Source organism: Malurus melanocephalus, unplaced genomic scaffold (assembly GCF_030028575.1).
Source record: "Malurus melanocephalus ecotype Western Australia unplaced genomic scaffold, MMel_1.1 scaffold_157, whole genome shotgun sequence".
NCBI classification, from domain to species: Eukaryota; Metazoa; Chordata; class Aves; order Passeriformes; family Maluridae; genus Malurus; species Malurus melanocephalus.
The window spans coordinates 1492957-1510683 of NW_026623389.1; the positions used below are offsets into that span (position 1 = coordinate 1492957).

A 17727-nucleotide genomic window follows, 5' to 3' on the forward strand; every position below is an offset into this window, starting at 1 on the left:
GCCCTGCCCCCGCCCCCCAGCCCTCCGCGACGGCGGCCAGAGCACGGTGAGCGGGGGGGCTGGGGAGGGCGCGGGCCGGCAGCGGCCGAGGGCTTACACGGACACCCCCGCCCGACCCTCGGTCCGCCGGGCGCGGGGCGGGCCGGGGAGTGGCTGCGGAGCCCCGGTGGGGGCTGCGGGGTAACTTCGAGCATGTTGAAGTGTAGAAACGTCCGCGGCGCCGGGCGCTTCGCCGGGTGCTTCGCCGGGTGCCCGGGAAGGTAAACACCGGCAGAGCCGGAGCCGCTCCGCTCAGTATTAGGCAGATCTCGTTTTTTTTCAAAACCAGAGAAACGTCGGCTCGTCTCCTTAATAGCTGCTTTGATTGTGGTTTTTCTGGTTATTGCGGGTTTTAGTGCGAAGTGGCACTCTTGTGTCGATTTCCTTTTTTTTTTTTTTTTTTTTTTTTTTTTTTTTTTTTTTTTTTTTTTTTTTTTTTTTTCTTAAAGGATCTCAATCTGATACTTTGAGCCGAAGAGGTTTAGTTCTCTCTCTTTAAAGAATCTGGCAGTGGCGTGCAGACACCAGGCTATTTTCTTCCGGGCTGCTCCCCGCTTTACGAACAGGGTGCATCTTAAGTGGGAGAGATGAAATAATGTCATGTGGAAGATAATGTCGGGAAAAGGACAGGATCACACAGCCGTTAATTTATCAAAGTTAGGATTCCTGCCAGGAGCTCTTCATTTGTGCTCGAATACCTGATTCCTAGGGAATCAGTTAGGAAGGGTACATTGGCCTTGGAGACCGCAAGATGTGGTTATTTCTCTGCTGCTGTCACTGTGCTGGGTTCCCCAGCCGTCCTGCCCTGCAGCTCAGCTGCTGCCTTCCGTGGCAGTTCTGAGGCCTTGTCTATCCAGCACTTCTATGTGAATGTGGTGCGAGTCCTACATCAAAAACTTTCGTTTCCTGGCAAACACCTGTTTGTCTAGTCAGGTGTCTTCAGGATTGCCTCTTAGATTGTAGACTGTGTTGTAATGCTGACTGAACATTTGTATCTATGTAGACAGATAAGTCTTGAAAACCGTCTCYAGTTTATAGAGGCAAGGACATCTAACATTTCGGTCTTAATAGGATTTTCTATTAATATTGTTAGTGTGCCTACTGGGGAAGGTATGTATCTTTAGTGAATATTAGTGGGTTATGTATTAAAAACCTTTAAATGCTTAGCTATTAGAGTGCTATCCACCTTTACTCATTTATGTTACATTCCAAAAGCAGGCATAAGCTCAAAAAATCAGAAGTGGGAGATCAGTCTTACTTTTTTATTTCTTCCTGAATCCTTGATCATTTCATCCAGTTCCTGTGACTCAATGAGAGGAAAGAAATCAGTCCTTGATCAGTTGTTGACAGTGAGGCTTGAAATGCTAGAAGCAGTTTATAAAATAAAAGTAATTGTAATGTTAGCAGTACATTAGTTAGTTCTCTTCTAACCGCTGTTGCTTCCTCTGCCACTGTGGTGGATGAGTCCAACATGCTTGGTTCTTTTTGCCCTTTGTGAAATACAAGATTGCAATGTTTGCCTAATTCTCAAGTGGTACAGAGTTCTGTATTTTMAGTGGTTAAAGGTAATTTTGTATAAGGAGCTAAGTAACGACAAACTCGTATTTGGTGTGTTACTGGTGGTTCCATCCTGTRTTGTTATATGTGCTGCAGTTACAGGCAGGGACATCCCTGACCCSCTTGGATGATAAGCCCCATGGTTTGCTGTAGAACTGAGATGATGGTAGCAGCAGTTCTCTAACTCTGAGTGGATCTTTTTTTAGCCTATAGTTGCTAACTATAGAAATAAATATAATGAACAAGGTTCTATGAAATTCCTTATATTGTGCACATTGTGATGGTTTTACAGCACCTTACATAAACCACAGTCAAGTCGATTAAGTTCCAAACTGCGTGGCAAAGTTAGATGAACAACATTCTGCATTCCATGTTCTTTTGTTCTAAGGGAAAAATGAGAGTAATACAAATGTTCTTAAAAAAGTAGTCTACATTAAAAAATTGATCAAGTTTTAATAATTTTTAACTATTGTACCTGCTTTCAAAAAGTTGGTATTTGGTTTTGGAGAAAGTTCATTTCTAACTTACTTCTGGTTTTGTTATTAACTTCTCATTTCCTACTTTCATATATTTAAACTTCAGAATAAGTGGTGTGTGGATGTTATTTGCATAACAGATRTGTAATAAAATTATGTTTGTGTTTCAGAATTTTCCCTCCTGCATATTTTACGTACTTGACATCCATTCTTAAAGACCAAGTTTTGTCTCTGCTGAAGTTTGTCRTACCAGAATCTGTCCTAACAACATTGTGAGCCTTCACAGAGCGAGTACAATGAGAGTAACAAGATCTTCTCTTCTTATAAATGCCTATGAATGGCAAAGGTGCACAGTGCCCTGACAATACCAAGTATCAAATTCTTACTCTGTGTGTTTGAACATTTATCAGATTCCTGATCACAAATACGAACGTGTTTTGGCAGATGCATTTATACRTATAAAGCTCAATGTCATCTGCCCATATTCTGCTTGGGACACATCTCAGAGAGCCTGTGAGCCTACTTTGCATACATGCTGTTACACACTGCATACTTGCAGTTATGTACATGATATTACACTTGATGTTAAACACGTTTTCTGTTTTAACTTCCTGGGTTAGAGATTCAATTTAYGAATGCCTACAGATCTGTCTAGTTGTTAATGAGGCACCCGATACTGCAAAATTGTAATACTTCTTGGAAAATCCAAGTACTCCCAAACCCTCTATTAGTACTATGGAAGCTAAGAAAACTTTCTTAGCTCTATCATAGTGCTTATCTTGCAGTCCTTGTTAAGGTAAAAAGAAAAAGGAATTATTTTCCTAGAAGAGCTCCTTTAGCTGGTATGCCTTGACTTATCAACAGCTAGTTGCCTCAGTTCCCAATGAGCCTCCTTTGAAGTAAGACTTCTTAGCTCCTCATTATGAAGGAATACAGTCAGGGATATGAGAAGGATCAGTGTGTGTTAGCTGTGTTTCACTTCAGCTGACAGAGCAGTGGTTCTGCTAGCAGTACGGTGAAGAAATATGGTCCTGTCCTCCTATTCCCACCCCTTATTCCAGACTATTGGCTGGGGCAAGAAGAAGGTCCCTAAGTCGTGACTGATAGGGCTTTTCAGGGAAGATTTGAAGATGCCTGGGGGAGCAGCCCCTGGCATGATTGGGYGATTGTACATTTGCATTGTTGTTAATTGAACAGATATGCTTCAGAAGCTTTCATGTAAGGGTCTAACTGGTATTTTAATAGATAATGGAACAAATTAGTCCCATTTGGGTGGGAACAGAAAGAATTACACTTGATAAAACTTTTCCTCATTAAGATTAGTTCTGATTCTTCTCCAGCTTTGCATGCATTTTAAAAAGGCATGGCTTTCTGAAGCTAAATATAGTTTCATTCTTACTTTATAAAGCTTCTAGACAAATGTCAGATCCAAAGCACTGAGCTCTCTAGGAAAGAAAGATTTTTATCAGAAAAATTCCAGAAACGCTGGACAAAAGCATAGCACCAAGCATTTACATGATATAAGCAGCTGCAATGCTCATTTACTTCATGTGTTGAATTGTTGTCAAATACAGACCTCTAGTATTAGAGCTTTGGTCTTTTTTGGTCGTGTATTCACATGTATATGTTCATATATTTCCTGTTAGTTAATTGTATATTAGAGCTTTGTTTTTTTTTTTTTTTTTTTGTTATATGTTCATATATTTCCTGTTAGTTAATTTATTTTTACCGGGGCAGTATTTTTAGACAACTTGATAAAGTAATTCATGTCTTTTTTCACACATTAAAAAGTTATTTAGGGCAAAAACAGCTGTCTGAATGCAATTACATGAAGATGTGAAGAGAAGCTGGGTTTAGCTCTTCAAACAGTTGAACTAAATCAAGTGTGATAGAAAGCTTCCTGGTGTTAGCAGCATCAGTTTAACAAGAATTCTTGTGTAAGTGATTACAGTGTCGATAGGGGCTCCTCACCCTGATGTCTAGAGACTGATCAGATGTCACCTGTAATTAAGCACTCCTATTTGAAAATACTGGGTAAACCTTTTATCAGAGAGCTCTGTGAAGTGTAGAAATATTATATACTTTTATGAACCATGGAGATTGTCAGATGGTTCAGCTTCAAGTTAGTATGTAGAACAAAAGCATCTAAAGATGAACGATACGTTATTTTCTGTGTGAAAACTGTGGAACCAAAGGTAAGATGTGTGTTGCAAACTAATACTGATCTTGTGAAACAGTACCATAGATTTTTGTTTTGCKAATTAATATAATGGATTAAAAAATATGTTGCTAGTAGGTGCAGGGGAGAGTTGAGTAATTTGCATAGCACTTTCTTTTTGATAATCTAAGCTAGTCTGTGAGTCTGCTGAACTAGATGGAAGATACTCTGGTAAAAATTGGGTCGTCTGTTAGCTAAACATATGTAAATAACCAAGTCCAGAAATCCTGTTTGGATTGCTGTGAATTCCCTCAGGTATAAGTACTGATTAAGAAAATTCTAATTGATAAGCTTCAGATTGTTTACTGCAGGTATGTAAAAAACCTGATTCAGCTTCCATTGAAGTTGAAGACAGGCACCAGCTAGCTTCAGATAAAATTTGATCTGGCCTAGAGGGGTTAGGAGTAGGGCTGCCAGAGAATGTAGCTGCTTTCATCTGAAAATTGAAAATCCTGCTATCTTTCTCAGCATGCTGCTACCCTGTTAAATCTGTTTGCTCAGTGGCAAGTTATTAGAAACATATGTCATCCCTGGAGAGAAAAAAAATAATGGAAGTATTCCGAAGAATTTCAGTATAATTTTGTGTTTGTATGTGATTGGAGTAACATTAAGGAATAGTGTATTTTTACAGTTTTAAGGATTTAGTATGGTATTTTGTAATGTAAACAATTGTACTCTTAATATAGTAGTATAAGAAAACTTCACAGCTCATGGTTTAGGGCTTCATTTGCTGCATCAACATGATGGGAAAAGTCTAATTTTTATTTGTTTTGAAATGGTATGGTTTTTGCAAAGGAGTGAATAAGATACTGTTTCTCATGTTTAATTTTGCAAAGAGACAAAATCTCTAAAAAATTTCTGTATGATTGATGCTCCAAAAAAACTAATTCAAAATAATGAGTTATTGCAGGCCACCTTAGCTGCAGTAACTGCCTGGCTGCTCATGGTTAGCTCAGGGCCACTGTGACATGTCTCTGCGTAACCTTATTTGYTTAGAGACTGAGCAATATCGTGTCAGTAGCCAAAACCAGCACAATAGATTATATAGTTTCTTATAAGCATACTTAAAAAAATACTTCTAAAAGTAAATTATTAGTTTTGTATTATGAAGCCCAAAAGTTGAACGTGAAACATCTCTTGGGTGGGGTAATGAACAGCAAAGTCAGGTTTCTTGTTCTACTCCCATGCAAGGCTGGTGGGAGATCCTCACCTCTGCCCATTTTCCATGTGCAAAGAGTACTCTTTATTCATGTTTCTGTGCAAGAGCAAGTTTGTTCCCTGGCAGGTCTGCTCCTTTTCCATGTGTAGCCACTTGCTCAGAATCAGGCCTGCCAAAGTGCTGCAGCACAAGCCTTTGGCCCTGATTGGCATGGCACAGCATGGGTGTCCTTTTGRGGCTGGTGCAGAAGTGCTTCCAGCAGCACCGGGTTTTTAGGTTCAGTATGTGTAGCTTCCTGCAGCAGTGCATCACTCATTCAGCTGCAGGGKTGCTGAATTTAGGAGACTGGCAGTTGTTTGGGAATGGGAAGAGAAATATCAGCAAGCAGTGAGGCAATTGTAATGCCAGTGACACTAAACAAAAGCAGAAGAGTAAGCAAATTTGCYCAGATTTGCTACTTACTGCTGAGGTTTGAGAACCCATGAAAGTCAGTGAGAGTTCTTGCCTTACTGAAGATTATAGGTAAAGGCTTCCAGTTTGCTCTGTAAAATGGTTGAAATACAATGTGTTAGTAGTTTTACAGAGGATCACTCATCCTTTTGCATTAATATATATTAAATAAAATGATTAATAGCCATTAGTCACTCAGTGTACCAGGAATATTTGTTGTCCTAGACTATTATCAGTCTCCTGCCCTAGAAGAAGCTGAAGCATTTACTTAGCAGAAAGAGGGTATTATTCTTGGATAATGTTCTGTATCATTGATATCTTCTCTTAATCAGCTTTCATATTCTGAGCGCTTTCTTTCAGAAAAATGTCATCATTTTAACAAAAGGATGACCAAAGCTGACAGCTGGAGTTCGATAATAACATTCTGTATCAAATATCAGTAAATGAATTCTAAAATAACTGGACTGCTTTTTTGGTCCATGACTGTATGTGCATAATTAACTCCTTTTCAGGTGTTGCCCAGAGGAAATATTAAGCCACCTTCAAGGGAATTAGTTAAGTAGTTTTTTTAATCTTGGTCTCATTTAGCTCCCTTGGGGAGTTCAGTTTTGGTCACTTGACATCAGCCTTATTGCCCTTATAGCCTGAAATCTGTCTTTGTCCTGACATTTTGGGGTCTGACCATGAAAGGGAAGGGGCGAAACAGTACAGGGACAATGAGGAGCTTTAGTRTGGAGGTTCTTGTCTTCTGAGAGTGTACTTGATCCTGGCAAGACCCAACTAATCTGTAAGAACCATCTGGGTTATCTTCTGTATTTTCTTGATATACCATTCTGTGTTGAACTGATGCACCTCAGCATACCTGTAACCTTGGCTAGCCTAGCCCAAAAATAGTAACTTTACTGCCAGGTTCTCATTAAATCCTGCTGCTGTTTGAAGTGGTGTGAGCTTTTTTATATACTTCAGTTTGAGAAGGGTTGTGATGCTTGGCTGTGAAAAGGCTTTGACCATAATTATAAGTAGTTTAAGTTTTCATGCTCTGATTCCTGCTTCACTGCTCAGGGTGCTAATGCTGTTGGCAGATTGGCCCAGCAAAACTTTCAGCCCCACTCAAGGCAACTCGAAATGACCATTTCAGGGTGAAAATGTTAGCAACCCAGCAATGCTCACAGTGTTGTGGTGGTCACACCGTAGTGGAGTTGTGCTGCGGGTACAAGGGATATATCAGTGCTCCATCCAGTAGTCTTGTAAGGCCATCAGAAAAAAAAATGTCAGGGAGACCTTTACCACTTATTTCTCAGCTTCAAGTCTGTCCCTGCTCAAGAGCTCCTTCCCTGATTTCAGATCTCACAGTAATATCCTTCAGTAGCTGGCTCCGCATTATTTAGGTTTTTTGGCTTTGTCCTATTTTTAATGAGTTGTTTTTTATTACATTAGCATTGGTAAGAAGCACCAGATGAATGACACTGGAAAATCAATTCATTGTTTATTACGAGGTGATTTGTGGGACAGTAGCAAAGTTATCCAACTAGTGTGCCTTGAGCAGGATGTGGCTGGGTGTGCATTTCTCTTGTGGAGCTCCTACTGGGTTCTCAACCTCCTACTTGATCAGTGTCAACTTGGTTTCTCTCTTGAATCCAACAAGAACTGCACCAGTTGCATCCATCTGTGTGTGTGGGTAAGCACCAACTTTTCAATGATTAAAGGGACTGGTTTAGCTTAAACTGCATTGAAGAGTTCATCTTATATCTTGTTAATTATGCTTTGAAAAGTTGTTGTGCAAAAAAAAACAACTTGCAAATCATTAGGCTACAGCTGGAAGTCCAGGGAGACATGCTGATGTTTTCAAGTACAAAACCAGCTGCTTTACCCCCACATCCTGGAATTACAAGGAAAAAGGAGGTGGTTGCTTTATACYGTGAAAGTGTTGCTAAGTCTAGGAACCCATTTTGGAATCAGCCATCAAAACCATTTTTTTATTTTTTCCCTTTAKCTCTTTTCCCTAGAAACGTTAAATGTGTGATCTGAACTGGGACAATTAGTTGAAGAAAGCTGTAATTGGAGCCACACTTTACTGTAGCAGTTTTCCTTTCTGGCAGGACCCACTGTTGTATCCTGCTGTTTTGCTTTTGCTGCCCAGTCAGACAGTTGGTTTTCTTTTGTCCTGAAAATTCAATTTTATGCCCAGGAGGAGGCCTGGTAGGAAAAGATCATCAATAGTCCTCAAGAGATCTGTGGTCATGCAGAACTGCTAGATCCTGGTGCACTAAATCTGATGAGAGTCATAGTATTTGTTCCACTAAAAATAGGATGCAGCTGTAAGTGTGAAAGATGATGAGACGGAACTTCTCTTGGGTTGTTAATAAAAGGGATTAAAAATCAACATTATAAAAAGCCAAGTATAATGTTGCCATGTTTTAGACTTTAGTTCAATGAGGGAATATTTACTTGAACTAAATTACAATATAGAGGAGAATGAATCCTTGAAATGTTTTAATTAGTATCAATTTGTGTGTAAGATTCTTCTTTACAAGAAGCTATTTTTAGCCTTGTTTGAACAGAGGAAGTTGCTTTGTTAAAGTTTTCTTAGAAGACTTCATGCTTATTTTTGCTAGCTTTATAACCCCAACAATTTAAAACTTTTGTATAAAAAGTAACCAGCTCCACTGGTTACTTATGCCAGGCTTTTGGTGTCATTWATTTTGATTTAGTGTGGTGTCTTTGTCTTTAGTACAGGTTCTGTACTATTTTCATGCCTCAGTTAACTTCAGACAGAATAGCATTTATTTATTCTAAAGTACTGCTTTTTTTTTTTTGCTTTTTTTTTTTAGTTTTCTCCCTATTCTTGTAGTTCCTTTTGTGACATTTCTTCCCATTCAACTACTAATGCTTTTGTTTCCTTACACTGTCCTGTAGTTTTATTCCAGTGTTTAGTAATTCCCTTCCTTTGCTTTTTCAATGGCTCCGTTACCAGTTTTGCATTGCTCCTCCTTTATATCTCTCTGGTGATAGGAAATGTGTAGCATTTCTGGTAGTAGCAATTGAACTAGAAATTTCACAAAGCTATGTTCAGATAAAATCAGCCAGTCCTATGTACACATACATCCGYTTGGCTTTTTAAAGAGAAACCCCAAGAATCCATGCGTATTATTTTCCCCCTCTATGCTCCAGTCCAGTCTGGAAAAGCACATGGTGCAGAAATCAGTGGATAAAATTCCCTGCCCTGTCTTAGTCATGAAGTTTAGTTGTACAGCTGAAATAATGGGAAGTTGAATAGTAGATTGGATGTAAGGTAATTCATTGAAAGATTAACAAACCACTCAGGATTCTGTGGGAGGGTGGGTGTGCATGAAGTACAAATATTATAAAATATGGAAATCATCAGGAAAATGCATTATATAACAAATACAGAAAAATCTGAGTTTGTCTGGGATKCACTGTTTTTTAATATTTTGTCTTCTCTTGATTAGTTGGACACTAGCAAACAATATTGTCCTACTGCAGATACCTTTATCTGTTATTTTACTGTGCAACTAGCAGATGTTGAATTGSACTCTGTATGACTAGGCAGGGTTTAGTGGGTCCACTCCCTAGAAGAGGCAGGATTAGACACAGATTTTGAAGTAACCATTTATACTCAGACACATTTTGAAATAGCCAGTAATGCCTCAGCTGACATACTAGTTGCCCCTTGAGTGCTAGCAGTACCTAGGTGGACAGAGTGGMTAAGGAGAAGAGATTCCTATAAAAGCAGTGATCAGGAGCTATAGGAGGAGCTTTTTGCACCAGTGTCTTTCTGCTTGAAGCAAATTTGCGTTCCCTGAGTTAATGGTACTATGGTCACACAGTCCCAGTGCCTGGTAGCTTCTTAGGGACGGAACTTGATGTGCAGTATTGCTGGGGTATTATGTTATGCTATGTGAGGCCAATGTACAGGATGGTTTAGATTCTAGAAGAGAATATTTGGAGGTCATTTGGAGATGAGTACRATTATGCAAAAGAACCAGACTTGGAGCATGCTGTGAATTGAATAATTAGGAAAAATGTCAGGTGTTACAGGAAGACATGGATACTAAGATGGCTTTCAGAATGCTTGCAGAGGCAGAGCAATTAATTTGGTTTTTTTTCTGTACTTTTATTTTAAATTTTATACACATTTTCATTTGTCCTGCCACACTTCTCCCAAACAGAACTCAGAAGCAAAATTAACTTGACGGCTTATTAGAGGTATTTGACAATTGTGTTCCAAGTTATTGCAGCTGGCTGAAAAACAGTAACAAGGAGTTGAATGGGATTTTGCTTCTCTTTAATGTGGTAAGATTCTGTTATTTGCCTGCTGTGTGATGAGGTATTTTGCTCCCAAGGATTTCTTACCTTCAGTCTTCAGGAAAATAGCAACACAGCAAAAATAGTTCTTAGCAGAGGAATCTTCAGCTATTACATGTATCATGTTTGTGACAGTCTACATTTTAAGTGCCTGGATCCAGGAAAGAAAAGAGTTAAWGAGCTTAACATTTTGATGCTGAGGATGTGTGGTTTAGTCCTTGATAAACCTAGTAACTCTGATTTAGGTATCATATAAAGTGAGTGTTTCTTTGAAAACTGGAGTGATAAATATTTTTTCACAGTCTTTTATACCAAGAAGTAGATATGACCAATATGTACACTTTGACGATCTTGCTAATCAGCATCATTTTAGAGTCTTATTGGAGGGCATCCAGCATATGGAAAATGGCAAAAATTCTTGTTTGCCTTCATGACAGAAAGGAATTGAGTTTTGTAATTATTACAGTGGAGCAAGGGCAAGTATAATTTTTGTCTCCCAGAGCTCACCAGCTGCATTCTGGTTACTCAGGAGCGGTGTTGCAGAATTGGGAAGTAATGTATAGTCATCACAATAATTTAAAATACAGACCAGTCTCCAGGTACAAAACCTTCCCAGCCAGATTGTAACCATAAAGACTGTGGGTTTGATAGTAGGGTATATAAAATATAACACACTGCTGTAGGGCTGTGAGTGGGGAAGATAATAAAAGAAACAATTTACAATAGTTACTGTAACTGAGRATGCTATTTTTTAAATCATGAGACACTAGAAATATTTTCCATATGGCTTCATTGACTACAATTTCAAATAGATACTCAAGTCAAATAGATACTCAAGTAAAAAAGTAATGACAGTCTTTTATTTCTGACTTAAATCATCAGAGACCATCTTCCACGTTACTCCTGAATTATAGTAATTCAAACTCCATCCACAGTATTGTAATTTCCGTAGTTCTGTTTATGATTACCTCTATGGGTATTGAATTTCTGATTGTACATCATATTTGTCCATGTTTACTAATTCTCTCCTTTATTATGCTCTCTATTAGTTTGCTAGTCTGCAGGCCATTATATATATCTTCTCAGCTGTTGTCTTAGAGAGCAATGGCATATTTACTGACTATGTCTTCCAGCTTTTTGTAAACCCTGTTTGTCATTGTGAATTAAATACTGTGCTAGCAGTAATATGGTCAAACCAAAATAAGGTAATTTTAAGTTGAATAAAAGACACACTGCCAGTCAAAGGACTTGCAGGTATTTGACATCGTAGCCTTACCAGTTGCTGTGGTCCTACCAACTGATAAAAACCAATTCTATAAACTCCAAGGAAAACAAGGTGATGATAAACAGAAAAACATACAGGAAAAGACAAGTAACATATAAAACTGYAAGTGTTTTATTTCTTTCTCCAGGTCACGAGGAGAAGAACAGCACATGCTTCCATTTTCTGTGACAGACTGTATGTAGAACGACTGTATTTGCAAAAGGTGGAGAGCTTGTGTGACTCACAGCAAAGAGGTCAGAGCTGGGCAGAACAAGGTAGCTGCTGACGTGAGATCAGACAATTGCAAGTACCGGGAGGCAGGCAGGAAGCAATTCTGGAACAGCATTTTGATACAAACATGCTGCCTAAGAGAGCGCAGTGGAGCCAAGAAATCCTGCTTTGTGGTGTATAAAAATGCTAGTCTCTTAGACAGGATCACAAAATGCAATAAACTTGAGGATCTGATTACAGAGCTTGGTACTTGATGCATTTGAACTGTGTTRCAAATAACACAGTCAAGCTATTTTCAAGAAGAACAGAGACATGAGAGTGTCATTTTAATAGTGAAAATCATCATACAGTATAGAGTGTTCCTCTCTTCTTTATGACTGGGCAGACATGTATAAAATCTCKGTTTCCTTCAGTTACAGCACAAAAAAATTGCATAAAGGGGAGTTAGTTACCTGGATTTAAAGCATAATATAATAACCCAATTTTGGCATATCTTTTTAGGGGAAAACCTAGTGCCGTTCCCAAAATACATGGTCAATCTTTGGTTCTTTGCCAGTGAGTTTGTTGTAGGCTTGGAGGAAAGAAAGATACAGAATGATTCCTTTCAGCATTGTGTGAAGGTGGGAAAACTTGTAAGAGATCGTTTGTTGAAAGCTTGGATGGCATTCTACTTGGTGATGTGTCTTGTGCTTTCTTTAGCTCATTAAGGTAGTTTGTCATGTACAAGTGCCTTCAGGTAAATTCCTTCTAGCATGCCACCACTTAAATCTATGATATTGTATGATGTATTGACTTTTCCTATTTATTGTCTAATCATTTTCATTTGTATGGTCTATAGAGAATGTTAGCGAGGTTTCATCAGTGATGACTCTTACTAGATGTTTGGGTTTTTTTATTCCTCTATAATATAAACACTTGACTGCTAATTGCTGTTTCATTATTATGTGTTACTGACCCCTAAATTATTTCAAGTTACTGTTAAATATTTTTTTTGCAACTTCCCTTGTTCAAATACCTTCTTGTGGAGGTCAGCATTATATCCAGAGAAACTATTTTATGCTGTTTAGTAAACAGTGCTTTTATCTGTTATCCTAAAATAGCTTTAGAAAGGCTCCTCTGCTTAGTGTGGTATATTATTCAGGGAGACTGTGTAATTAAAAAACTTCTATTGCTGTCATGTGGTTCTAGTGGTTTTGAAATAGTTACGTGAAAGTTAGTGTAGTAGCTTTACAATAACTCTCAAAAAGAGTTATTAGATCACCTGCTCTGATCTGTATATTGGAGAACTTTTTGTCTGAACTTGGGAGCTTCAGTACTTCACTCAATAAGTTGTATTTTACTGAAGCATATCTGAATGCATTGAGTGGTGGAAAATCCAAACTGCTTCTTGGGCAGTTTGTTACACAGATCAGTTACTGTGATAGTAGAAATATCTTGCTTTTCTTTTCAGTCTGGTTGGTTACAGCTTCCAATTACTGGTTCTTAATACCTCTTCATTGAAGAATTCAATACTCAGGCCTATTTTTCTTCTAAAAGGTACTTGTATGCTAGATAATCAAGTCATCTCTCAGCTGTCTTCTTACTACATAGCCAGATTATGCTTTCTTAGTATCTAGCTAAAAAGAGTTTCCTCCATCCCTTGATTTTTTTTTTTTTCTCTTTTTTTCAGTTTTCTTTTTAAAAAGTGGAGACCCTAGTAGGTTAAGGGCATTGATGTTCAAACTCCACAATTAAAATACAGGTATCTCTCACCTTCCTTTGCTCTGTGGGTCTCTCCACCATGCTAAAGGATTATTCAGAAGAGTAGTAGGCATTGGCAAAGCAAAGAGCTCTGAAATGCATTTGCTTTTTTCTCCTGCCCAAGAGGGTAGAACTATAGTGGTGGCACACTGTTGAATGAAGGTGTCTTACAGACATATAGTTTATTCCTCTCTTCTGTTAAAACATTAAAATGCTCATGTGTGATCAAGGCTGTAAGTTTTTATAGGTAATGACTGCAGAGGACATCTGTTGATCAGCATACCCTTATCAAATGGCTGGTACCTTCATAAACTACTTATTCTAGGAACTGAGATRTTGTATCTGCTCTGCACTGCTGCGTTTGTTAAGCTTGCTAATTGTGTTCCTGTTAGAGCCTGAGCGCATGCAACACAAACACAATGTGAATACAGCTTTACTGATGGCAAGTTTAAAATATTTTGCAAGTATGGTTTTGCAGAACTAYCTAATATATCCTAAGAGTCCTCATTTGAAAGAAATGTATCCCGGATTTGACCACAAGGGTAGAAATGCCTTGCAGTCTGCTACACAGTTTGACCCTCARTTAAATCACAGAAACGTTATTGGTAAATAGTAAAGATACATTTGGATATACCAGACATATCTGGTAAAAATAGTTTTAGCAGGTGAATAATCTCGAATTGATTTCCTACCTCGAATTGATATCCTACCTGGAATTGATGTCCACTACAGTTTCTTTGAACATTCTCTATTGCTAATTAACCTACTTCCTTAATCTAAAATTAGCTCCATTTTTAAAGTGTTTCCAAGTACATTCACTTTTGTAACCTTGCTGCTTGCTTTCATTATACAACAAAAATGATTCTTTCCTTTAGCAAAGAACTTGCTGAACTTACTTTTAAATTATTTTCCTGTACATTGATCTGGAGGGAGAATGCCAGCAGTTTGTTAGGGTTTAGGAGTACAAGTTCCTCTGACCTTTCAATTTGTGTATGTAACTTAAGAGTCCCACTGTGCAGATGAGAGACACGAATTTAATCTTTGTGCTTCATGTTTGTTAGGATGTATTTCATTTTGGTATGTGAGAAAACCCAGGGGAGATACACAAAGTCTTACCAAAAAAATTTATGAGAGACAGTGCTTTCAGCAACATGAAAATGTAAATGCACATACCAGACTTCTTCATTCATACTGCCAGAGGAATAATAGGATTACCCTGCTTTGTTTTGCTTTTTCACCCTGGCATTAAATGAACTGAAATTTGATGTGTGAGTCTCTGGAAAATAAGGTCAGTTGAAAAAGAGTTCATTGTCCTTTTATTCTTACTCTTCTTAGGTGTTCACAGACAAGTTCAGGTTTATCCAGAGAACCATGGCAGAAGGTGGATTTGATCCCTGTGAATGCATTTGCTCACATGAACATGCAATGAGAAGACTGATTAATCTGGTAAGGATAACATGAGGATATTTGGAAGGGTGGTTATTCAGACATTACTTCAGCCATTGCAGATCTGCAGTTACTGGTGCTTATGGTTCTGCTTATTCAGCAGCATGTACAGTTAGAATCTGTGTCCAGTTTTCTGATGAATTTTTGAATAGTCAATACAAATTACAGCTTTCTGTTTATTTCCCAGAGCTGAATTTTGACAGCATTGACAATGTTTCTATTGAAATGTTTCTTTTATATGCCTTTTTTTTCAGTCTGCATAAAATCAGAGAAACTGCCATGCAAAGTCTTTGTGGTCAAGGTGATTCTACACATGTGAAATTCCACATACTCATATGGCAAGATAACTATGTCTATTTTTTTAAAACCACCCTTTAAAAAGTTTTGACATTGAGAATCCAGTGATTATGAGGTTTGAATTCTGTTTCTTGCTATGTCATTGATAGGTTGAGCAGCTTCAAGCCAGTTGTGTACATTGCTCTGTGACCTGTAAAATAGCAATGTTCCTTTGTTAAACTTAGTTTATTGTCTGCTGAAAAATAATCTACRAAGTGCTTCKTTTTTTTTCCTGAGTGTATTATTTTAAAGATAACATCAACAGTTATGTTCTGTGAGCAATTAGGTGAACTTGTTTACAACCTAATTCGGTTAAATTCTTTTTCAGATCACACTATACATCGACTTCAGCTGATGTTTTCCCCTTGTTGATTTTCATAAATTTGTTTTCATCACATTTTCATTCTTAGGCCCTAAATTAACATCATTTTAAGTTACTGAGAACATCAACTGTCAAGGTACTTATGTGTGAAGAAGATTCCCTCTAGTATCAGGCCCTTCTTCAAGAGTTTTATATAGTCCTGGTTCACCCTGAACATAAAACCCACAAGTATTCACAATTTATTAGTCTTGGAGTGCATTGTTGCACTCCTCTGGAATGCCAGAGGAAGAACATAAAGCCAGGCAGATGCTATTCCTGTGTGTACTCTCGGAGAGTTTAGGTGATCTCTTTTTCCAGAATTACTTTGCTCAGAGTAAGCAGAGTTCCCCACCCATAAGGCACCACTTGCAGACCTTGTGTCATCATGTTCTCATATTGCACTGTAGGCCTATGCACAGAGAATGCTGTTTCCAAAATACACAGACCACACTGGGAGCAAAAATACTCCAGATGAGGCTCTCACAGTGGAAGGGTTACATCAGTGGCTGCAGCAGAAGGCAAACAATACCCCACAGGACAAGAGGAAATGATGCTTTTATTCTCACAGACTGGGAGAGCCTTGGGCTGAGCATCAAAACAGGAGTTGCCAGCCCCAGAKCTGTGTAATGGCCAGCTGCACCCAAGTCTGAAATGACATCAGACAAATAGGGCATGTCTGTATAGCCAGTTCCATATACTTTATAGGAAATTATATCATTTTCCTCTGGTAGTTCCCAATTGTGGTACAGCCAGTACTCTCTTGACACTCAAAAGTCACTAGAGGTTGACTCTCTTACTTTTGAACAGTCAAAAAATTTGATTGGGGATTGGAGAATTAAGAAGTGAAAGGGGTGTGTGCCCATTTATTGGTGTCACCAGAATTGATTGGGATGGAAGGAACTTCAGTGGATTACCTAAGCCATTCACTTCAATCTGTAAATGTTTCTGGTGTAGGAGAACTCAAGACTGGATTCAGTATTCCAGGCAGGGGTTTAAAATGTTGAGTACAGGAGTGTAATTGCATCCAATCTCCTTGTGCACTGTTTAAACGTCATTGCTGCTGACACAAGGGCACAGAAAATTGAGGCTTCTGTGGAGAATAGCTGTCCTTTCTGTGGAGCCTTTACATCAGGCCTAGCCATCCTAGCTCATGCTTCCCAGTTAGAGGCACAATTTCAACATCTTCTGAACTCTCTGTGGATGTTTGTACACATCTTTCCCAAGAAGGATTCTCTTTTTGTCCTCAACATGATGTTTGTGCCAAATCCCGCAGTTGTGTTGATCTGAACCTTGAGGCTTCTGAACACATTGCTAAAGTGATGCGAAAGGACCAAGTTCATAAAGTTGGGAGGAAGAAAGGAGGGATGTATGTTGGCTGCCCTTTTTCCTCAGGCTTGTGAGATGCAAATCTAAACCAGCACGGTTCAGAATTTTGACCCCCACTCAGCATTATGTTATCCTGTCCTTCTTTGCTAGAAGAGACCGACAGGCAATGGCGCTAGTCAGCCAATTCTCTTTTTTGTGGCTGGAGGATTCTAGTAATGAACAATGCAGATGAGTCGTGTCCAAAGTTAGAAGAAATGCTACAAATGTCTTTGAAATTTTCTTCCTGGGCTGCTCTGTGCAGTGTGAAGTGGGTGCAAATGGATCCTTTGGAGACACGCTTGTACCTGTGTTATGACTGTGAACAGAGCACATCATAGGTGCATGCTCTTGGGCAGTCATCAAGAGCAGTCTAATGATATTCTGTGTAGTTGGAGGAATGGAGTTTATTGCTCAGTGTCCACCTTCCAAAAAGATCATACCAATTAGCACTTGAAACTGGGAGGAGTAAAGGGAATGCCACATTTCATCTCGCCTAAAAAGCAAAGCAGATTTTCCTAAATATTTATAAGACCAAGTCACTAACTAGGATAATTTAGCACAATCTAGAAACGAAAAGTCTCAGAAGTCTCAGTCAGCAGCCAGGCTATCCTACCTGYTCTATGATCTCAGCAGGAGACTTACTAAGCCATTTGTGCATCTTCAACTTTTATGCTGCAGTAGTTTGCMCTTTTCTAAGTTGCTGTTTTGTCACTCAATCTTACACAACATAAGCAAACAGAAGTTTTACTGTTTGTGCAA

The 17727-nt window shown here is 38.7% G+C and overlaps 1 protein-coding gene across 4 annotated transcripts in view; it reads left to right on the top strand.

Moving 5' to 3' along the window:
* Nucleotides 1-17727, top strand: part of SMIM14 (small integral membrane protein 14) — a 54747-nt gene that overhangs the window by 15747 nt on the left and 21273 nt on the right. For 2 of the 4 annotated variants that reach the window (XM_057371795.1, XM_057371797.1), the window contains one exon: nucleotides 14796-14906. In XM_057371795.1, coding sequence (XP_057227778.1) covers nucleotides 14796-14906 — 111 coding nt within the window. Of the gene's footprint in view, nucleotides 1-6; nucleotides 47-11728; nucleotides 11765-14795; nucleotides 14907-17727 lie in introns of those variants that run through there. The other 2 variants (XM_057371796.1, XM_057371798.1) reach the window with 2 other exon arrangements.